The 22,190-nt window shown below is 38.9% G+C and overlaps 1 protein-coding gene and 1 long non-coding RNA gene across 2 annotated transcripts in view; one reads left to right on the top strand and one right to left on the bottom strand.

The window, feature by feature from the left end:
* LOC145437112 (leucine-rich repeat-containing protein 9-like) overlaps window positions 1-8,880 on the bottom strand; it is a 33,200-nt gene extending 24,320 nt beyond the window's left edge. Inside the window, exons 1-7 of the mRNA XM_080314280.1 lie at window positions 8,602-8,880; window positions 7,752-7,890; window positions 4,882-4,961; window positions 4,683-4,823; window positions 1,955-2,018; window positions 1,730-1,851; window positions 280-411 (exon numbers count right to left, since the gene is read on the bottom strand). Coding sequence (XP_080170406.1) covers window positions 280-411; window positions 1,730-1,851; window positions 1,955-2,018; window positions 4,683-4,823; window positions 4,882-4,961; window positions 7,752-7,890; window positions 8,602-8,652 — 729 coding nt within the window. The 5' untranslated portion in view covers window positions 8,653-8,880. The remainder of the gene's footprint in view (window positions 1-279; window positions 412-1,729; window positions 1,852-1,954; window positions 2,019-4,682; window positions 4,824-4,881; window positions 4,962-7,751; window positions 7,891-8,601) is intronic.
* LOC145438227 (uncharacterized) overlaps window positions 1-22,190 on the top strand; it is a 442,041-nt gene that overhangs the window by 353,965 nt on the left and 65,886 nt on the right. The window lies entirely within an intron of this gene.

Raw genomic sequence — 22,190 nt, 5'->3', positions numbered from 1 at the left:
TGAGTACTCCCAAAAGTAGAAATACTTTCATGCTGATCCCCTCTACTATATTCCCCATATCACGGCTGGTAATTGGGACACTGGCAACAAAAATCCAAACTTGTGGTGAAGAATTTCTGTCAATGGAAAAATATTCGACACACTGCCACCATGGGCGGTTTATACGTCTGCAAAGATGATGGATTCATTTTTAAAGTATATGAATTTCACAAGACGGAAGTAATCTAGGATGAAAATCACAAACATCTTCACAAATTCATGAAACTTGCTGAGCCTCACCTCGGCGAGATCTTTCATTTGCGCGTTCGATACGTCCAACGTGTCCAGCCGCTGCAGATTCGGTAAATGGTACAGAATGTGCGTGGAGTAATTGCACAACATACACACGGGATTAGACGAATAAAGCGGATCCTGCGATAGACATTGTCATTTTACGAATCACGCTAAGACGCTAAAAAGCAGTGAATTGCCAGTAAGTTCAGCCGACGCAAAACACATATTTTCAATACTGTAAATTTAACCCTGTTCAAAATGGATTCCTGGTGAGAGCCAGCATTGCCTAATACTGTACTAGCTCTAGCACGTTTTTGATGGTACAAAGGGAGGTTGTGCACTTGTTCTCTTCTACTTGTGCTAATCTCTACAGTTGATGCCATTGCTCTCACACAGCACTGTTTCATGTCAAAGTATTTTTTCGATTAGTAAGTCGATGACAAATCATAGGTTTCTGTTGTATTTCTTAAGGAATCGGAATCGCAACAACCGAGGATTAAGTGTCCGAATTGAATACCTACTCGAGGAAAATGTTCTTACTGAAATTTCCCACTTCATGACAATATTTGCCTGTACCGATAGGCCTAGACACAAATTTTGCCCGCCGACTTTGACTATTGTTATCGGACCGCAGTCACTTTTGCAGTTTTTGAATTACGCTACTTTTACTTTGTTATATCTTGTCCAGTGTAATCTAGCTTTCGCTGCTTTTACGGAAATAAAATTCCGGAATTTGAAGTTACAATTCACTTGGCAAAGATATTTGCTTGATGCTATTTTTACCAAGGTTGTAACCTCCGAGTCACAAGCCAATCTCACTTTCATACTTTTGACTCGAGTCAAGTCGAGTCATTTTCATTTCACCACCGAGTCAAGTCCGAGACCAAGTCGGTGAGTTGAGGGTCGAGTCCGAGTCACAGTGTTTTGACTCGAGTCCAAGTCCAAGTCAATGTTCATTTTCGAGTTCAATCCAGTGCAACCCAGTTTTTTCAACTCTGCTCGGGTGATATAAAATGGCTCGCATTCATAATATAGCAATTTTCCTCAGTTTTAACAGTTTCTGGCCCTATTTTCCAAGTATCATGAATGATAGATGAAATACCAACAATGCAGTGACTACTATTTTTCAAAGTTACAATGAAATGTCTGCTTTAGTCGTACTAGTCTCGTGTCATGACTCGAGTCATTACAACCCCGATTTTTACACTTGTTTATATGCACGCTGTATGCACTTTAACATGACGTGATAATCACAGCTTCTAACTCTACTTTTACGTCACTTCTATCACCATCATCGTCATGAAGAAATTTTTTCTTTTCATTGCTGGAACTGGAATCTGGAGATTTCAAAGCAATGTGCTCGATGGACCGTTATTTTAGATATGTTTTTTTTTCTTCTCAGAGCAGCTATACAGCATTGTGATTGGTCAATCACACTACAAACACAAAACGTCACCTTGAAACTTAGATCGGTCAATTGTTGCAATTTCGTAAGATGCGTGAGGTCTTTGAAGGAAGAAATGAAATTCCCCGACAAATTCATCACTCGCAAATGCACCAACGCGGCGACGGAGTTACCTGTGATCAATTACACAGGCTCGTAAGCGTGACAAGCACGGCGAGATATAATTTTTCAATACTTCATCAAATAATAATGTTTGATCTCAAGTAGGGCCATTACCTATTGTTTCGATTTGGTTGCCAGCAACGTTCAATTCTTGAAGCCACTTGAGATTTTCGAGACCCTAAACACAGACAGTGTTAATCAGCGGCGGCCAACATGAAATCAAATAAATTAATATTGACACGCCCCGTCACACTAACACAATAGAGGATGAAAAATGATACGCCTGTGATTATCTCAGTCACTAAGGTGGGGTGATTTGTAGTTTTTACTATCAAGCTCCAGTCGCGATGAATATCAGAATACCTAAGTACTACACATACGGAGTTTCGATGAAACAAACATGTTTTAGCAAAACATAGGAGGCAGGCCTATACCATCAGAAAATTTAAAATTAGCATTCAAACATACCAAAATTGTAATCTGTAATCGTAAGCGAATAGATATGAAATAATAATAACTAATAAACGAAATGCATACGCATGCAAGATACAATCAATTTCGAAATCAAATTGACTACAAAAATTCTCCTACACTTTAGTACCGTATGAGGCACTATATTCCAATAGTTGCAAGGAATAGTGTAACATTGAAATTTTCAGAAAAATAGATCAAAATTTTCTATTCATACGCCATTACGCCTTAAAACTTTCAAGCTCGCCGCGAAAACTTGACATATAAAAGGGTCAAATCATTAAGGTCATCGATTAGGCCATGGGCCAGTGGGATGGTACGCACATGCACATATGAAAAAATGGCAGTTGCAGATGACAAACGTGGCGCGGATGAAAATTGTGCATGTGATAATTGTTTACTTTTTGTGACATAGAATAAATAGGCTAATTGAAATAAACTTCATAGGATATTAAGTAGGCATCCAAAGTTTAGTCGTTGCGGAAAAACTTGTACTTACGAACCACAGCTAATCGTGACTTTTACCATCATTTTGTCTCGCATCAGTTGGACTGAATTAATCTTTCCGGGCTGTTATTATTACGTAGTCAAAAGTCTGGTTTGAAAGCAGGCGCAGTGAGAAACAATCATGTCAGACCCTGCGACACGTGGAACTAATGACTGAATATTGACCTTCTTTCTTTGAACAATCATCATAATTTTGTAATAATATATTCAAATGACACGACGCATAGAGATAAGAGCCTATAGGCCTACTATATGACACCAGTGCAGACACCAATTTGCAACAAGTTACTGAGGTGGAAATTTTCCCCCCTAAAGGTAATTGCACTGCACTGAACTTTTAAGTTCGATTGAGCTAAAGGGCCGAACACACGGTACCGAAATTCACAGTACATCACATGCACAATGCGAAACACACAATTCATACGTTGACTAGCGCATCATGAACATGGCGACAACCCTGCTTGATAGCTTTAAAGCTTATTTTCCAAGTTACCGAGCCAGGGGTGGTCAACCTTCGGCCGTCATCTACGCATAATTAAATCAGCAGGTGCCGGCTGCTGTCAACATGCCAGCAAGAATTTTACACACGCATAAAATATGTTCTATTATGGATAGGAGTTCTGTATAGTTCTTGTGCGAAGCCCCACAACATATTTGGCCAAAAAGAACGTCAGCGCACTAATTTCCATCAAAAGGAGCATTGATCAGACACTATATTATGGCCTAGCGGGGAGCTTTGGGGTAAGGAGGTGTGCCTAACTGTCTTGAAATGCTCGAAATATTCAGAAGCAACCGCGTCCATCATAAATCAGTAGCCAACGTGATGGACATTTGAGTAGAAAATAAGTGTTTAGTCTTTTGATTTTCTTTTTGTGTAATCTTCGGTTGGCTTGTGTGGATGGATATTTTTGCACAATGAAAAGTGCGAATGGCTCTCAAACAGGTTGAAAATCACTCGATTAGGCCTATCCAGAAAAGTAAAAATGGTCCGAGTTTCGCCACACACGGTCATTTATTCACTTGCTAATAAACAGGATGAATTCTGTCATTCATATTGACTGAACTATATTGTAACATCCCCCAGAATGTGTTTCCATGAGTAAAAGCCTCGAATGACAGATATTTTAATTTCACATTCGTTCAATCTTGATATCAGTCGGAAAAATAGCGATAAATTTCTTTGATTTGATTGGTAATGACTCAATTCTAGTGGATCCAATCAAAAGCAGGTTGATGAGCTTCTATTTTGTACTGTATTTGTTTTCAAGGTCTATCTTATATCCAAGTAGGCTACTGTAGCAAATGAAACTGACTACGGATAGCATATATATAAACCAAAAATCCAAATTGGTTATATTAATAATAATGTCGAAAAAATGTCAAGGCAAGTCAAAGCAAATGGAGCATCTAACATTGATCATTTCACACCAAAGCATCACTGAATCAAAAACAATGAATCTAGTAAATGCACAGCACATACAAAATGTTTGATGTACGGTAACCTCTTTATGCACAAAACAAATCTTCCCAAATCTATTGAAGCAATTTGCAATGTTCTTCGATGTCAATTGGTACTCGCAAAGAGTAATCATAGACCTACCACCAGAACTTGGTTACCATACTGGTATATTAAATATGTTAATAATGACAATTACGTCATCATAAACAGTAAGAAAAATAGAACCTAATTAAGCACACTATAGCACATCAAGTCTACAAATGTTCAACTGGAAATGAGTGGCCAAAAAGCAGAGATGATCAAGAATGACGACATGAAATTTTAACGAAAGAGATCTTATGGCAGAATATTAGTTGTCAAAAGAGCACGCGACACAGAAGACAGCATCACCAGAACCCAATTCACCTCAATTTTCTTTATCTTATTCCTTGAAAGCCACAACACGTCCAACGAGTGAAGTTGTGATAGATTCTCCATCTTCTCGATATGATTATCGTACAAGTATAGTTTTGAGAGCTTTTTATTTTTCTCCAGTCCGCTGATGACCTGAAGGTTGCAGATAATTCATTTACCGTGGTAAAAACGTGGAAACAAAGCTTCGCACCTGTAACTGACATTCCGCTACCCAGACTTCCTTCAAATCGGGACAATTCTCAAGACCTTCGATTTTTACAATCATCTGACCTGAAATAGAGTTGGAACGTTGTATTTATCGTATTAATAGACTCTAATTGATCACAACGAATTGGATATCGTACTAAAAATGCTGCAGACTGCCGCCTACTAGCTGGTCAACTGACATCTTTCAAGATAAACGTAATGACACTTGAGACAGTAATAGTAATTAACCGAAATCTGGCCATTTCGCAAATATTTAATGGATGGCCTTTTTCATTCGAAGGTGTGACGATATAAGGGTGCATGAATCAGAGCTGCAATTTTACAGGGTGTACACAGGGTTGTAACCGAGTCAAAAGATTCGAGTCACAAGTCAATCTCACTTTTATAGTTTTGACTCGAGTCAAGTCGAGTAATTTTCAGTTCACCACCAAGACAAGTCCAAGTCACTTAGTAGAGCAGGGGTGGGCAACATACGGCCCGCGGACAGATTCCCGTCTTACATGATAATATGGCCCACGGCCCATCAGTCTGCCGAGATTTCCCACTACTTGTTTACTACGTCAAATTTTAGTGACTGTGTGTTATTATATCCTGGTGTGCGCACTGCGCAGCGTGCGAGAGTGGAGCTTACGGGTAAGTTCGTTGAGGCGAAAAGACTTGCATTGTCAGCATTAACTATGCACTAGTCCCTAATGTTGTTTGTGGTAATCATGGTGTTAGTCGTCCACAATGGTCATTTACATCTGGCCGATATTTATTATTTTTCATTCCGTAACCGCCAACTGCTGGTAGCACGGCACACGTCCAGCCAGGCTTTTGTGAAATACAGCTTAATAATTATGCCGATGAGATGTCGAGGAGGAGCCTAGATAAAGCTCCAACTCTAAGATAGGAATTTTGGAGTCGGACGCGAACCCACAACACATTGGTTTTGTAGCTGTGGATTATACAACTACGCTATCTCGCCACCTACTAAATTTGGGGTATCGGGCTTATCGAACGTCTTAAAATCATAATTTAGGATTGCGCCCTGTGTTGATTGATCAGAGAGAAGCAGACATGGCGGTGTATGTATGACATCGGTTTTCAAGCTGGGGGACGGGAAAGTATCTGAAGGTGGGGCGAAGTCACAGTTAACTGAAATCTTTTCGCGCCTCGCGCGATTACTCTCCAGCTTATGGTGATTACTCTGTCGCTCTTGTACGGAATTTGATATTTGAGAACTCTCTCATCAACAGCCATAACCTTTAATGCCATCAAACTATCCGTTGGGATGGCTAGCATTCTGATTTATCTCTTTAATATTTTGTGATATCATGTTAAGGAAGGGGGGCGCGGAATTTTTCACCATCAAAAAGGAAGTGTATATTTAAAAACTTGAGAACTACTGCTGTATGAAAATGCGGTTCTCAACTCCACATTGTCATCGTCATTATCGGCGAGAAATCGCTTCGAAATGACATTGCTGTCGTTAAAATACATTCTTTAAATACGATTTATTCCTTGAATAATTGAATAAATGGGCGAATAATCTGTCGATTCAGCAATCCGGCCCGTCAAGTACCTAATTTTCCTATATTCGGCCCGCCGACTGGAGAAGTTGCCCGCCCCTGTAGTAGAGGATCAAGTCCGAGTCATAGTGTTTTGACTCGAGTCCGAGTCCAAGATTTTATGTTCACTGTTCAGTGTTCAGTTCAATCCGATTCCACCCAATTTTTTCAACTATGCTTGAGTGATATAGAATGGCTCGCATTCATAATAGTAACTTCCTTAGTCTTAACAGTTTCTGGCCCTGTTTTCCAAGTATCAGGATTGATACACGAAATACCAATAATGTAGCAACTTTACCAATCTTCGAAGTTACAATGAAATGTCTGCGTTGGCCGTCCTAGTCTCGAGTCATATGACTTGGTTCGAGTCATGCATAATGACTCGAGTATAAGTGGAGTCAATACAAAAATTGACTCGAGTCGAGTCATTTTAGGCATTTGACAAATTGACTGACTGCTCAAGCAGACTGTTCAGAGTCAAGTGTACCTGTTTGATGCTGTCAGACTAGATGACCTTCATGGTCTTATCGATCATTCCTAACTAATACCGAATACTGTGCATGCATATAGTATATTTTCTGTACCACCACCACTGCCGTGTGCTATGTATTTTGGTTCGATGAAAATAAAGACTCTCTCTCTCTCTGACTCGAGTCAAGTCAAGTCACCAAAAAATCGCGACTCGAGTCATTATACTTTGAAAAGCGGGTTGAAGAGCACTGATCTATAACACCATCAATGATGAAGAATAGCCAATGAAAAATTTGGAATACTGATAACTAAGGCCAAACAGGTCATCTTTTTGTTCCAGTTCACAAACTCGCTGTCATATCTAGTTTAGTTGTTGTCGAAAAAGCTATTTTTTGTTTTTTTGGGGTTAGGAAGGGAATAGACTGAGCAAAAGTGATGACACACTGAAGTGTTTCCCATGACCATCGATAACACATTGCCTTCACCCCTCACCCCTGCAGCACAAATCGCGGACAATGCTTGGGCAGTAATAGTAGCTATACTTATGCATGCCGCATGGAACTTCTATTACAATATAAAACTACAGGGGTAAGGGCTAAGGGGGAGTATCAAAGCAGGAACGCAATCATATAGTGACATGTGACACCCATATTCACGGATAACCTCTTAAACACAGAGATGCACATCGAGCGACTGTCATGTGAAGCACCGTTAAATAGTGTAATTGATGTTCATGAGGAACACTTCTCAATGTGATGAGTATATTGATGATGCACCAAAACATCATTCATACAGATCAAGCCAAAATGAAAGCATAGCATCAGCACCTTACCTATTATCACCAGGGTGGTCAGATTTGGGAAGTGGTTGAACCCCACCATCCTTGGCATGCCAGAGAAAAACATTTCCAGAGTCTTGATGCATGACCCGTTGGAACCGAGTTGGGAGTACTGAAACCCATTGCTGACACACTGCAAAACATGGATTATAGGCATAATTCAAACTCGATTGTGTCTTAGTAACTCAGAGACGGAACTGGGTTGTAACTCATAATCGTAAGGTCCACTGTAAAATTACAACCAAACAAATGCTATTTTCCTTACAGAATGTGAATGATGCTGCTGAAAGATGGATAACCTATGAAGATAAGTAATCAGCTAAAATTGCATTATTGCTAGGTTGTATACCTACTATAACATACATTGACATTGCTTCAGTGTCAAATTGAGTAGAGCAGTTTGATTTTTAACAATATGAAATATATAACTTGAAATGGAAACAAATTACATAAGATATTTAGATATCTGAGCACCGCAAAGTATTTTGGGTGGTTTGGAAACGGTAGAGTATGGCTACCATGTCCACTTCATGTCTGAATAAATTGCTTTGCGGCTACAACAAAAGCACGGATCTAGTGGATATTTGAATATGGGTTGATGAGAAAGTGTATCCTTCCATATTCATTAAAAAGTTATGATATTGCGGATCTGTGCTATGCCCTATTCCCAATTACAGTACCGTTACCGCCTACCGGGGCTAATATGGTACATAGATAAGATAGATTCCGAACTTTGGAACACTCTGTAGTGTATGTATGTAGATAGTAGATCACTGCTTTATATATAGGTGCCTTTCATGAAATAAACATAGTATGCACTCGAGAATGTTGCAACAACACTTACTATTTCCTTAATTATTTCTTCCGGGTCCCGTTTACTTGAACCTTCTACCATATTGTGAACACTTTATAAACACAACAGGACTTATCCAGGGGTCATTTTCGATCTTCACTGCTCAATGCTATACCAGGAAATAATCCACGGCGACAGGTTGACACGACAATATGATTTAGGACAGGTGGGTATCTTAAGCAGGCAGATAATATAGTCTCCTGGTCTCTGTATTTCGATTTCAAACAATGACGCCGCTCTTAGAAAACTTCATCGTCGGGAATAATGGCATCAACGCCGGAAGCAGTTGCCAGAGTGATTATAGCGACACCTAGCATAACAACAACAAAACCACTGAACTGTTGACGGATTTTCTCATTTAGGCAACCCATCACTTCCTGTGATATCCCTATCGACACTGTTAATTTCCCAAGCGTTTCTCCAGACCAACGCATAATATGCTGGTGGTTCGAGATCAAAACTTGTTTAAAAAAATGCTATAAATAAATATATACTGATCAGGGATATCCCTGATACAGTGCAGACTGATTCACTGATTTACTGGTTCACCTATTCCAGGGTTGTAATGACTCTCAGAGTCATTTTCTAAAATATGGAATATGACTCTACTCGACTTGAGGCAATTTGTGCATTAAGTTTACTTTTGCTCCAGTCATTGCGCATGCGACTCGATCAAGTCATAACTTGAGACTCGGGCGGCCAAGACAGGTATTTCGTTGTAGCAGGGGTGTTCCAACATTATTGGTATTTCATCTATCGAAACTGCCATCTCTAAAATAGGGTCAGAAACTATGAACATTGACAAAAATTAGCATATCATTTTAGCGTACCACTACCGCTCAGCACTCACATGATTAGCCTACTTAATGATTGATTACCAGGCCTTGTTATTGTTGGTATTTTGGCCTTCGGGAACCAAATGCCAAAACTGCCAAATATAAAAAATTTACAATGCTAAAAATAATAAGGCTTTTTGAAAAGATAAAATTTTATGAAATATTTTGATCAAATGTCAGGAAGAATCGGCAGGAGTTTGTTTGAAGCGACAAAACAAGCAGAAATATTAAATTATGGATCCGTGAATCCTTCGGCGTCCGCAGACCAAGAGGAGCATAGGTAAATGAAAAGGCCAGTAAGTCCAGTGAATAAATCTGGATTTACGACCAATCTGTGGATTGATCAATCCCGCGTCTAGGAAAATAGATGATATCCAGCGATTAGGAAGTAGATGATAAGGCAATGATTCCCAACCTTTTTCGTCTCATTGCCCCCTTTTCAAGCTCCACGCCGATCATCACCCACCCACCATTATTGGGAACCGAAATATGGGCATACAAACTGTAAGCACCAGCGAGTTGACTAAAAAAAGGTGAACTTTTCAGCTCGACCTCCAAATTACACTTTTACAGCTAAATTTTCGTGAGTTGACCAAAAAACTGGTCATTTCTCCGACTTGACTCCAATATAGCTGTTTTAACGCACCATCGCCCCCTTCGTCCGTAGGTATTGTGACCTGTGTAAATGCCGGTAATTTTACAAGCATAGTGAATCGACTATTAAGAATATATATTGCAGAAACACTCGGTTTTGTATCGGGTCAATTTGGTCTGCTCTAACATCGTTGTCAATTCGGATTTAAATCTTGCTGTTTGATGGCACAGTGTATAGATCTTGATACTGCATGTTTTGTGACTTCCGTTTCATAAGAAAGACCAAACTGAAGCGTTTTACATGGTTATTCGAGTCTATAAATATGGATTCCTGGTGATGCCAAAACTGCAAAAAATACAATCTGAAAAATGCCAAAAATAAGCTATGCAATCTATGCATGCATAATTGCAAATTTCATATGCATATGTCGAAAATAACACGGCCTGTTGATTACCCTCGCTGATTAGGATGTTACCTCTTGTTTTTTTGCAAGCTGTTGTAAGCATGCAGTCGACTTTTAGGATTCGAGCTACTATAGCACCGTCGTATAGATCTTAGATGTTTTATTAAATGAGCTATGCAAACCTTTTAGCATGATCAATACGGAGTCCTTGGACCTTAGGAAACGCACCGACGAACACAGCACGCTGTATTATGGATGCGGGGCTCTTAATCAGCTAAACCAGGGGCGGAAAACATACGGCCTGCGACGGGATTTTGAGTGGCCCGCAAATACTTTATACTGTGAAAGTGAAATTCTAATCTAAAAGTATTGACAGATTTGTGCGCCTCAGCATGAATCCATTGGGTAGTTCTAGTTTTAGTTTATTGTTGCGATTTTTAGAATTGAGTAGTTCTATTTCTAGTTCAAGTTGCGCTTTTTGAAAACCCAGTAGTTTGTACAAGTCTGGCTTACAGCCTCGTACTCGTCAAGGCTAATCGTCAGCAACTCATCATAATAGAGATTTGGAAAGAACATTGTATAATGTTATCAACAACCGTGTATCACAAAATATAACGTCGCCGGCATGAACTTTCGAATAATCGGGGTGAGGCCACGATAGCGCTTAAGCTCAATGCAGTATTTTTAGATTTTACACGAGCTAACATACAAAACGGTGTATGGTGAGCTTGGATCTATAAGATGGATATATATCTTATTTCATTTTACTTGGTTACCTTTTTGTTTATTGTTATTGTCGCGACAAATGCCGTTGCAAGATTTAACGTCGCCCCGATGAGTTCCAAATACCTGAATTTAACTGCTGCTTGACAAAATTACATTCATGACAGGCAAACGCTTACACCGGCGCTGACAACTGATATAAACGTAGTTGCCATAAAAACTGGGCGTCTTCAGGTAAAGAAACCCCTCATGGAATTTCAAAAAACACATCCCGCGCTGCTGATTATATCCTTTCACTTCTATATTTAGCTATCCAAATCCCGGTCTTGTGTGAAACAGTGTGTCAGTTGGTGTTCAATCACAAACCTTGACGTATGGGGTGTTGATTTTGTGGGTGTGCTTATCAGGTAAAGTTTGGAACTGATCTCTTCTATTCTCGTAGACCGTTTTCGTCATTGTCCACGTAAGGACGTTTAAGTTTCAGAGTCACAAAAAGGAATATAGGCCTACTGATCTTTTCACATAAAATATGAGTATTTGCCTTTCGCTTTTTGCCTTGTGCGTCGTGGAGACGTCTGTGCACACTGCACAGTACACAGTGTACACGTATGTGTGGTGTCGGGTATAGAACTATATGTGATGGAGAGTATTATATCGATTTACGTTTAAGCAACGTAGTGTCTGACCGACTCGGTTGTGAGCAGGCTTATTCAGGTTATGATACTGCTAACTCAATATAATATTGGAAGATGCTGTTTCTTCTAGAACAGACTGAAAGTGTATTGTCATGTCAAGAATAATGATAAATCTGACTCGGGATGACCTGTAAGTATAGCATACAATAACGATCAGCACTATGCAGTGGTGACACTGCGGTCGAATATAGCCCGCCAGGATATTCTAAAAGTGGTACAACAGTTACATATCAATATTTGAATATCCTCACATTATCCGTATTTATAGCATCAAGAATATATTTTTGCTTAGCGCAGATTAACTCAGGATTTGGCTTGCAGTAAGTCGACTGCAGTTGGGACAACTTTGAAATTTTGAACCCAACTATAGTATGCAGTTATGATGATAATACTGCTATGCGACTCAATTTCGTAGACATACTTCGATCATATGATGCAGTTGCTGTACTGCCACGATGATTTCACTGCTAAAATTATTGCCAGCTAGTAAGATAGGAGTAACATGGCTTTCATACTATATGTTACTCCAATTACTGCAGGATAATTACATTAATTCTTTTCTTCACCTTCCTCTTAATTAGTTTATTAATGTGGATATCTTAGTTTTCGAATGTCATTTTATGTGACGAGCACACATTGGCGATAGAATAGTCGTAGTCGCTGGAGAGTATAAGTATCGTCTCCGTAGAACTATCGTAAAATGTACACAATTCTGGCTTAGGATCGCGATCAGTCGCTCCTACATTGATCAGGATCCGTTATCCGCGGATATGTAACTTACCGCAGTCAAAGGTTGGCCTATCATTCTCACAATGCCTCCACCCCTCGTCTTTCTATTGATCGCCACAAGTTCAATTAAACCAATATGAATTGTGGTCAAGAATCGTTGTGTGCACTCAAATTTGGAACTACGATTTAATTATCATCCTAAATTTGTTTAATAGCATGAAACAGATGTGGACAATCGTCTTGGCCAATCCAAACCATTGCGCTAGTCCATTGAGTATATATGGCCTTTTGTATGGAGATAGATTAGGAAACGGTGAACGCAATACGAAATATTGGTCCCTCGGGCTGAACACTATAATAACTGAAGCACCCAACGGCCTCCAGTGATACGGGGATTCGGGGAATATTCCGTTCTTTCATAATTGCGAACAAAGTTAGACTGAGTTCTGTATATTACACTACTAATTTTTAAAATGATGTGGAGGGTACTAAAAGCAAGAAATCTCGAGGAAAAAAATCACGCCATGATCTGTCAATTTAAATAAATCTGCTGCGAAATCAGGGATATCTAGAAGTTCTAGATATCCCTGTGCAAAATCTCTGCTTTAGGTTATTGTACAATGATTTACTAAAATTTGGGGGACATAGCCCTTTTCGCCGCCCTGGCTATACGCCAATACTTTGAAAATACATCTTTTGTAGTCATCAACATGGCCACTCTAACCCATCTCGCGGGCCACGGGTTGGCCACTCCTGACATGAACGCTTTGCAAAATTACCCGATCACCAATTAAACTGAGCATGCATGTCCAATGGCCATATAGGTCCACAACGTGACGCATACCACGATCTCGAATTGATAGGCGGATAGAAATGTGTGCTTTCCGGATCCGCATTTGTACAAAAGGACGGGCTATTTTGTTACCCCTATTTGGCGTACAATCGTACAATCGTACAAAAAACAATTTCAATTTAAAATATATATTGTATTCCAACTGATTATTTAAAATTTACACTATGTGGTTGACGTAAAACTGATTTAATTATTGCCACGTTATTTGAGTATCTGGGTAAATACTTCTCTACATGACTGGAGTTTATTTAAGTACATGATGTCCGTGAAAGTCTTTAACTTTGATAAATTAGGGTTACCATATTTTGGAATCGGGAAAAGAGGACACTTTTTCAAAACTTTCAAACTTAGAATACCGGTGGAAAATCCTGAAAAAGTAGTAAATTTTAACCACTTCGTAGTCGGTTGACTAAAAAAAGGTCAACTTTCTCGCCAGCCACCCAAATACTGATTTTTCCTTCACTTTATCAGGTGGTTGACTAAACAAAAGGTCAACTTTCGTTCAGCTCCCGAAATACCCGCCGGAGCGTCACTTCGGTGCTGATTTACGGCATCTCAGTCGAATTTTGATATAAATTCGACCAAAATTCACCAAGAAAGAGGACAAAATCTCAAAAATGAGGACATTTAGGCGTCCTCGGAGGACATTTTCAAAAACCCGAAAAAGGAGGACAAATCCTATAAAGGAGGACGTATGGTAACCCTATGATAAATCTAATACCCAAAATATAGTGCTGTTGCTGTATTTTGATTAAATATAGCCTTCTGTGTGTAAAAATAACAAGTAGATTTAATTTCTAAACTTTATAGTGCGACTGAGCCGATTTTCAATCCAGCCATTACGGCGAAAATGGGAGATTTTGGTCAAAACATCCCCATGGATTATCTCCACAACAAGAGCCAATTTGAAAAAACTAAGGTCATATTCGGAATCAGTGCCCCCAAAACCCCCAAAACCACTCTTACTTTGTCTGCCTAAAAATATGTGTTGACCAGTGTCATTTATAAGTAGGGTTACCATATGACCTTTTTCTCTTGTCAACACAAGATTTACCGTAATATTCTAGAACTTAATATTAGCACCGGAATGCTCATTTCAAAAGGACGGGTTTTTGCGCTTCAAAAGGAGGGGTTTCGACACCCCTTGGCTACGCGCCTGCCGCCACCCCATGCAAAAATAAAAGTCGGCGCCTATGTTCCACAGCATATAGGCCTAAATCCACAATGCAGCTCGTATATACCCTGATGTGGTGGTTCGTACCCCGATGGGGTCTACGCACCCTGGTTAAGAACCTCTGGAATAGAAATGTCAAATCGGCTAAGAATTCATTGGTATTACAGCTGTAGAGCGTGCTATTACATTACTCGCTACCGATAATAACATGGAGAATGAGAACAAACAACATACAGCATGTAACCAACTATAGGCTACGTCACGAGGGTTGGAGAATACCAATGGTCGCCATACTGACCTGATTAGATAGCTATGTAGGCCTACACTGTACACGGTCGCATTTCAATTAGGCTGCATATATAACATATGACCGTATTCCAGCGGGGAGTCGTCATGGACCATCATGACAACAAGTAGGTACTCATGTTAAATTGGCTACCGGGAACTTAGCACCTCGTAGAGCCCTGGTCGCGCTCTGTGCCATCACTGATTTCTTCGGATATACCTAGCGTCTAAAGGTTTCTAATTGTAGAAGCAGAACGTTTCTCACAGGCTTACTATTCACCAGGCAGTATTATCCGAGTACTTAACCAAGTACAGTATCTATTCTAACGTTTCGAGCAGAGTCGTGAGAGATGATATTTTCGAGCACTAAAAATTTACGTTCCTTCCAACTAATAGTTCATTTATTAACGACATTTATAGTTTCTATGAAATTTTCCTATGTTGCAGATTTGAAACCTCAATGTGTCGCATCGTATCGCATGATACCAAACATGTAGTAGAAAGCTACACACATTAGTCGATATGGCATTTTTCTGAAGTTGTGATCAACCCACCGCATTTGTCACAAAGGGTGGTGAAATACGTATGTTCGAAAATATATCAACTTATATGCTTATTTGGTGTATGGCTGATATTGTATTCTTTGTGATAGCGTAAAAAGTAGTACACACTTGAACTTCCCACGTCATTCATATTATTATGTCGTCACAATCAGGGCTTTGGAGCAGCCGTAAATTTAAACTGCTCCAGCTCCGGCTCCGGAGCTTTCTTCTATCATACATTAGCTCCGGCTCCAGCTCCGGAGCCGCATTATTACCACTGCTCCGGCTCCAGCTCCGGCTCCGGCTCTGAAATTATCGAATGGGCCTGTCTGTATCAGGGATGGCGAAAGTAGTATAGTAGATCGCTGGCACATTGGCGTTGGTTTCTTATGGCGGGGTGGCATGCTAACGAGAAACCGGGGGTGGCATGCTAACGTTTTCGTCTTATGGCGGGGTGGCATGCTAACGTTTTCGTCTTATGGCGGGGGTGGCATGCTAACGTTTTCGTCTTATGGCGGGGGTGGCATGCTAACGTTTTCGTCTTATGGCGGGGGTGTCATGCTAACGTTTTCGTCTTATGGGTGCGGTCGCATGATAACGCGAAACTCGTGGTGGCATGCTAACGTTTTCGGGTATAGGCGGCGGTCCCATGCTAACGTGAAAACTCGTGGTGACATGCTAATGTTTTTGGTATACGTGCGGCGACATGCTAACGACGATAAATGTGTCTGTCGTGTATTCTTACGGGATCTGTGGTGATTCACCATGTGTTCTTATGGGTGCGGTCGTGATTCGCACTTTCAGGCATCTCTCGCGTGGTGTTGAATATGTACGAGTCACCAACAATAACCGCGCAAACGGAAACGTGGTTTGTTGTGAGGATTACGCGTGCGACCTATATTTCGAATGACCTGCGCGCTGAATTGTTTCTCATCCAGTCGCTACTATCGATTATTACACTAGACCGGTCAGTGTGAAATAGTTTGATCGTAAATTATGATATATGATGTCGTAGTTTAGTCGTGTCAAATGACCGACCGTGTTCTCTTTCCTCGCTATTGATTGTTACCTGAATAATACTTTCGGCTTATTCACACCGCTGTTTCGCACCTACAGAATAGTCTGCTGTTCACAGTCGCAACAAGAATCACAAGTATACACATTTACACATTCTTTTATTACTCTGAAATCAAACTCTTCACAAAAGCACGTACAATCGTATCATTCGCTTTTTTATCATCACCAAAATTATCCAAGTATTCCTCGGCTGAAAACCCTTGAGCTCTTTTTATCAAGAATGCAATAGCATGATCTCCACTCACATCCGAAGTTTTACTCTGTAGCTGTTTCCCAGTCACGGAGAATTCATCCGGATCCAGGAATTCGATTATCTGAGCAACAATAACCGCGTTCACAAACTAACACTTCAAAAATGTGCAAAATAGTTTGCTAAATCTAGGAATCACTTGCAAGGTACTATTTTGGTAATTAGTTTACCACAGAGCCGGCGTAGACGGCGATTCGAATATCAACAATAACCGCGTTCACAAACTAACACTTCAAAAATGTGTGAAATAGTTTGCTGATTCTAGGAATCACTCACAAGGTAATATTTTGGTAATTAGTTTACCACAGAGCGGGCGTAGACGGCGATTCGAATACCAACAATAGCCGCGTTCACATACTAACACTCCAAAAATCCAAAAAGGTGTGAAATATTTGTAAAATCCTACGACCACTCACAAGATAACACATCAGAATAGTCATCTCTCGTGGTTTGATGTTACAAAGATAGGAATTACGCACAAGTAATATTTCGGTAATTAGTTTGTCACAGAACCGTCGCAGGTGGTGATTCGAAAACCAACAATTTGTCACTCGCCCGCGATCGCTATATGTTTCAAACCTCCAGAATAGTGGCTGACTTTAGTTGCGTGATAAGATCCATGAAAATTTGCAATCAATGTGTTAGTTTATCAACTTGAAATGAAACTCACTACACGAATCAAGTCGATTCGTATCTGAATGTTTTAAATCGGTACAACTCTAATCCTTTGACAAATCCCTTAACGCGTTTTTGTTGAATCGAACGTAACCGAATATTACTGACACCGACTTTCAGCCGCATCGAATTATTCGCACATTCCGCGTCGCTGTTTTCACACTTATAGAATCAATACCAACTATAACTCTACAAGAATCAAGAATCACAAGTATGTGCATTACACAGTTATTGTCTTTATTAACTTGAAATCAAACACTTAACAAAAAACACGCAACTAATCATTTGGCAACTCTAGCATTACCAAAAAATTCCAGTATTGTTGATTGAAAATCCTTGAGTCATTATTATCAAAAATGTTATAGTACCGCATCGGGATCCATTCGCGGGATGTACTAAAGGTAAATCCAAATAATCCACATTCGAGGGAGGTACTAAAGGTAAATCCAAATAATCCACATTCGCGGGATGTACTAAAGGTAAATCCAAATAATCCACATTCGCGGGATGTACTAAAGGTAAATCCAAATAATCCAGACTGAAATATTTGGACTTTGACATAGTGTGAATTGAAATAGGATTGACAAACACGACTACCAACTTTGATCCAGCCACATTTCAAGATCATACTTTGAAACAAGTAATGTAACATTACAACTCTATTCACGATCCCGCTTTCCATTTGTCAAAGAGATATTTTAACATCTTACCATACTCAAAAGAATTATTCGCAACATTAACAATTGTTAAAAATCTAGTTTTCACTTACTTGATTATATCACTGCAACTCATAAATTTGAATTAATTCATCCTGGTTGTATTCGTATGCTCGGTCTTTTTTATTCAATTGTAAAGGTTGTTACTATTCTGAAGACAAAGTATTTACAAATCGGTGCATATACGATTTGACTTGGACATACTATATTTTGAGTATACGAGATTTGAATGTCTGAACAATAACTGAGAAATAATTTATCACAATTAAAACCGTAATATTACAGCGTAAAAGATATTGGAATGTCAGCAACTCTGTAAGGTCATAGTTACTACCACTAATTTACCCGACCAACTCGTCATGATCATTCCTGAAATCAACACAAACGTGACCACTGACTTGAGTTAACCACAAAACAGCATCAAGTTTTAAATCCACTTGTAGCTTACGGCTTATTTGAATGCGGGTTATGTTTTGTTGTAATTGAGTGTACGGAAATAGTATTACGTCTCGACATATCACCATGTCGGAATTTGTGACAGAGAATTGAAACATATGCACTTTACAGAGTGTGAAAATATCACTTTGAGTATCGAGTACCGTTCGAAGCTAGCGATCAATTCTTAATCATTTCAGTAAATCCCCATTGTGTGTGCTAAATGTAAAATATCGCGAGGTTATACACTCTAAGACTTTGATCATTACAAAAGTAAATTGTGATATGTTTGTTAGATGCATCCAATTCAACTAGAAGTGTCTAGTGCCCAACACTCGTAATATCAAAAAAGTACTTGCTACACTGTTATTTGCTACGTGTTATGCATTGTTGTTCATTTGTAGTATTGAATGAAATTGTTCTTGAACCCTCAAATAATAATTCCCGACATGAAACCAAGCCGCTGAAAGTCGTTACCATCACGAAGATACAATGTGTACGATGTTTGTCAAATGTGTCCTACCTGGCCAACAGAAAACAATTTTCACTAGCTTGGTAATGAAACCGAAGTCTCCATTCGATATTTTGTTTGTGTCAAATACTTTGCAATAAACACACTGGAGTGGTTGAGCTTTACATCATCAGACTGTCATCTGTAAATCAAGCTTACATCCGATTTGTAACTGTATTGTTTACCTAACCGAGTTGTATGCACAGTTTGATATTTTTGTCATTTAGTGATTGCAGAACATACACTTCGAATCACTCCATTGATCGTAATTTCCATCATCGTGATAATCGAAGTACATTTGTTTCGAGTTCATAACAACCGGTTTTTCTATGACATGATAAATTATTGATAAGTTCTGCTTAGAAGATTGGTTGCATATCTCGAAAAATAATATACCGCTCATATTGATACTGTTACTCGGTATTTTTCTCGTTGTCGATTTTCAAACGAGTAAAATTTATTACTTGAGTTTCTCCGCTTACTATATGTAAATGTAAACTCAGCCGTATTTTAACTAGGACTGGGCACAATGATTCGAGTACTCGAATCTGAATCGAGTATTAATTTTAATGATTCGAGTCGAGTAGTAAAATATGATTTTTTCGAGTACTGAAATTGTACGCTTCTCGCTACTGAAAGTTAATTTATCAACGAAAATTATAGTTTCAATACTAATTTTCACTATTGAAACCTTGATCGGCCGTATCGTAGCATACGAACCATATAGTACAAAGCTACGAACGTTACTGGAAATAGCACATTTCCGAAGTCATGATCATCTCACAACATTGTCACCAAGTGCAATGAAATCGGTATGGTCGGAAAAATACCAAAGTATCTTTGATGTGATGGATAACTGGCATTATATTCTTTGTGGTTGCATAAAAGGTACATATTACATTCTGTTATGACGTCATAATGAGCGATACTCGATTACTCGATTCGACTCGAAGCATAATACGTGATTCAGAATCGAATCACTCAGGTACTCGATTTTGCCCAGCCCTAATTTTAACATCACAAAGACATTGATAAAAAGTAGGCAATCAAACGCTACAAGTTTAACTTTTGTAGGTTGTGTATGATTACCCCACACAACTCATTTCTTACCAAAAGTATATGAAATATATTCATGTCACACGAAAATATTCGCTCGATATTCCCATGCTACGAACCTGTACAATGATTGGTGGTGCTTTCAAACTGTTTCGATACCTCAAGAACTTTATTGTCTGAATGGATGTTCATGTATCTTAATAATCAAATAGTTCAACACAGAACTAGTACGAACAGAAACATCAGAGTTGTTTACACAAAGTTTGTATGTGTACAGTATGCGAATACCATATGTAAGTCCAGCACAATTGCGGTATCTATCTGAGTGTAGTTAACACAAATCTATTACAACGAACCGCGTAAACTTTCGTGAAAGAAAAGCATACTCACTTCCCGAGGGTTCTGTCAATGTCATAGCAATAAATCAGTTACTCCAACAACAGAGTACATATGTTTCTAGTTACGGTGCTTACATATTACACACAAACCAATCTACTTTGCTACCGAAAAGTGTCGAGTCATCATATGGCTGTCCTCATAACTAAAACATACTATCATACAAAATGGTCGTTATAGTTTGCACACCAACGGTACATCGTACAAGTAACAAGTCTCGAGAATCCAGTTATTCAAAAAACGTGAAAGTATTTCTACACCAAGTCGTTATGTGGACGAAAGCGTATATTGTAATATCATGATCGATTTGCATTCGTTGGTCACAAACTGTCACTACTCTAAATAATTCTTTTTCACTCAAACACAAACGCATACTTGTCACCATTCGTTTTCATCAAGCACGAGTTCAAGAAACTTACTTACTACGATATGAATTTTTATTTTTATGTTGTGTAAATAGGTAATAATTAATTCAAGTAACACTATATCAACATCATCGAGTTGTGCTAATAGATTTACATGTGGTCTTGTGGTTTTCGTCGGGACATACAGCACGAACTAACTGTAGACTCCTCTCTGTTGTACAGCTACTCGGTAATCGACATGCATTAACATGTAAACAACGATCTTGTTTCGTCACACCAAACATATGTTCACTGTCGCGATACTCCGCACAAGACGTGCATAGCCTTTTCACACTCGTAATAGTATACCAACGTCAAGCGATAACGTTTAACAACACCAACGACACTAAACCCACGACGTTTACCTATGTAAAATTACCACTTTCACTTGTCAGTCCATCGTTTACCTGACTAAACATATTATTTTCCTTTGGAGATCTGACGTTTACCCAGAGTAAGAAACCATTTTCACCTGTAAATATTTTTTTCCTCGGCTAACAAACCTTTTTTCACTTGGAAATATATTTTTTCTCTGGTTAACAAACCTTTTTTCACTGGGAAATATATTTTTTCTCTGGGTAACAAACCTTTTTCACTTGGAAATATATTTTTTCTCTGGTTAACAAACCTTTTTTCACTTGGAAATATATTTTTGCCTTGGTTAACAAACCTTTTTTCACTCGGAAATATATTTTTTCTCTGGTTAACAAACCTTTTTCACTTGGAAATATATTTTTTCTCTGGTTAGCAAACCTTTTTCACTTGGAAATATATTTTTTCTCTGGTTAACAAACCTTTTTCACTTGGAAATATATTTTTCCCTGGGTAACAAACCTTTTTTCCCTGAGCAACAAACCATTCTCACTTGGTGGTCCGTCGTTTAGCCGAGTAAAAATATCATTTTCTTTTGGAGATCCGGCGTTTACCCCGTGTAACAATACATTTTCACTTGGAAAAATACTTTTACCTAGAGTAACAAATCATTTTCTCCTGGGTAACAAACCCTTTTCCCTTAGAAATATATTTTTTCCCTGGGTACTAAACCATTTTCGTTTGGAAATATATTTTTTTCTCTGAGTAACAACGCCATTTTCTCTTGGAGATGTGATGTTTACCTAAGTAAAAATATCATTTTCGTTTTGAAATCTGACAACCACACGCATCAATTTGGTATTTGTTGTATTGGCGACAGTTTGAAATTGATTACAACGAACAGTGACGAAAA

The sequence above is a fragment of the Botryllus schlosseri genome, chromosome 4 (assembly GCF_051294905.1).
Source record: "Botryllus schlosseri isolate E-star chromosome 4, Bs_hap1, whole genome shotgun sequence".
Classification (NCBI taxonomy): Eukaryota; Metazoa; Chordata; class Ascidiacea; order Stolidobranchia; family Styelidae; genus Botryllus; species Botryllus schlosseri.
The sequence above is the reverse complement of the archived record's forward strand: the minus strand, read 5'-3'. Positions and strand labels throughout refer to the sequence as shown.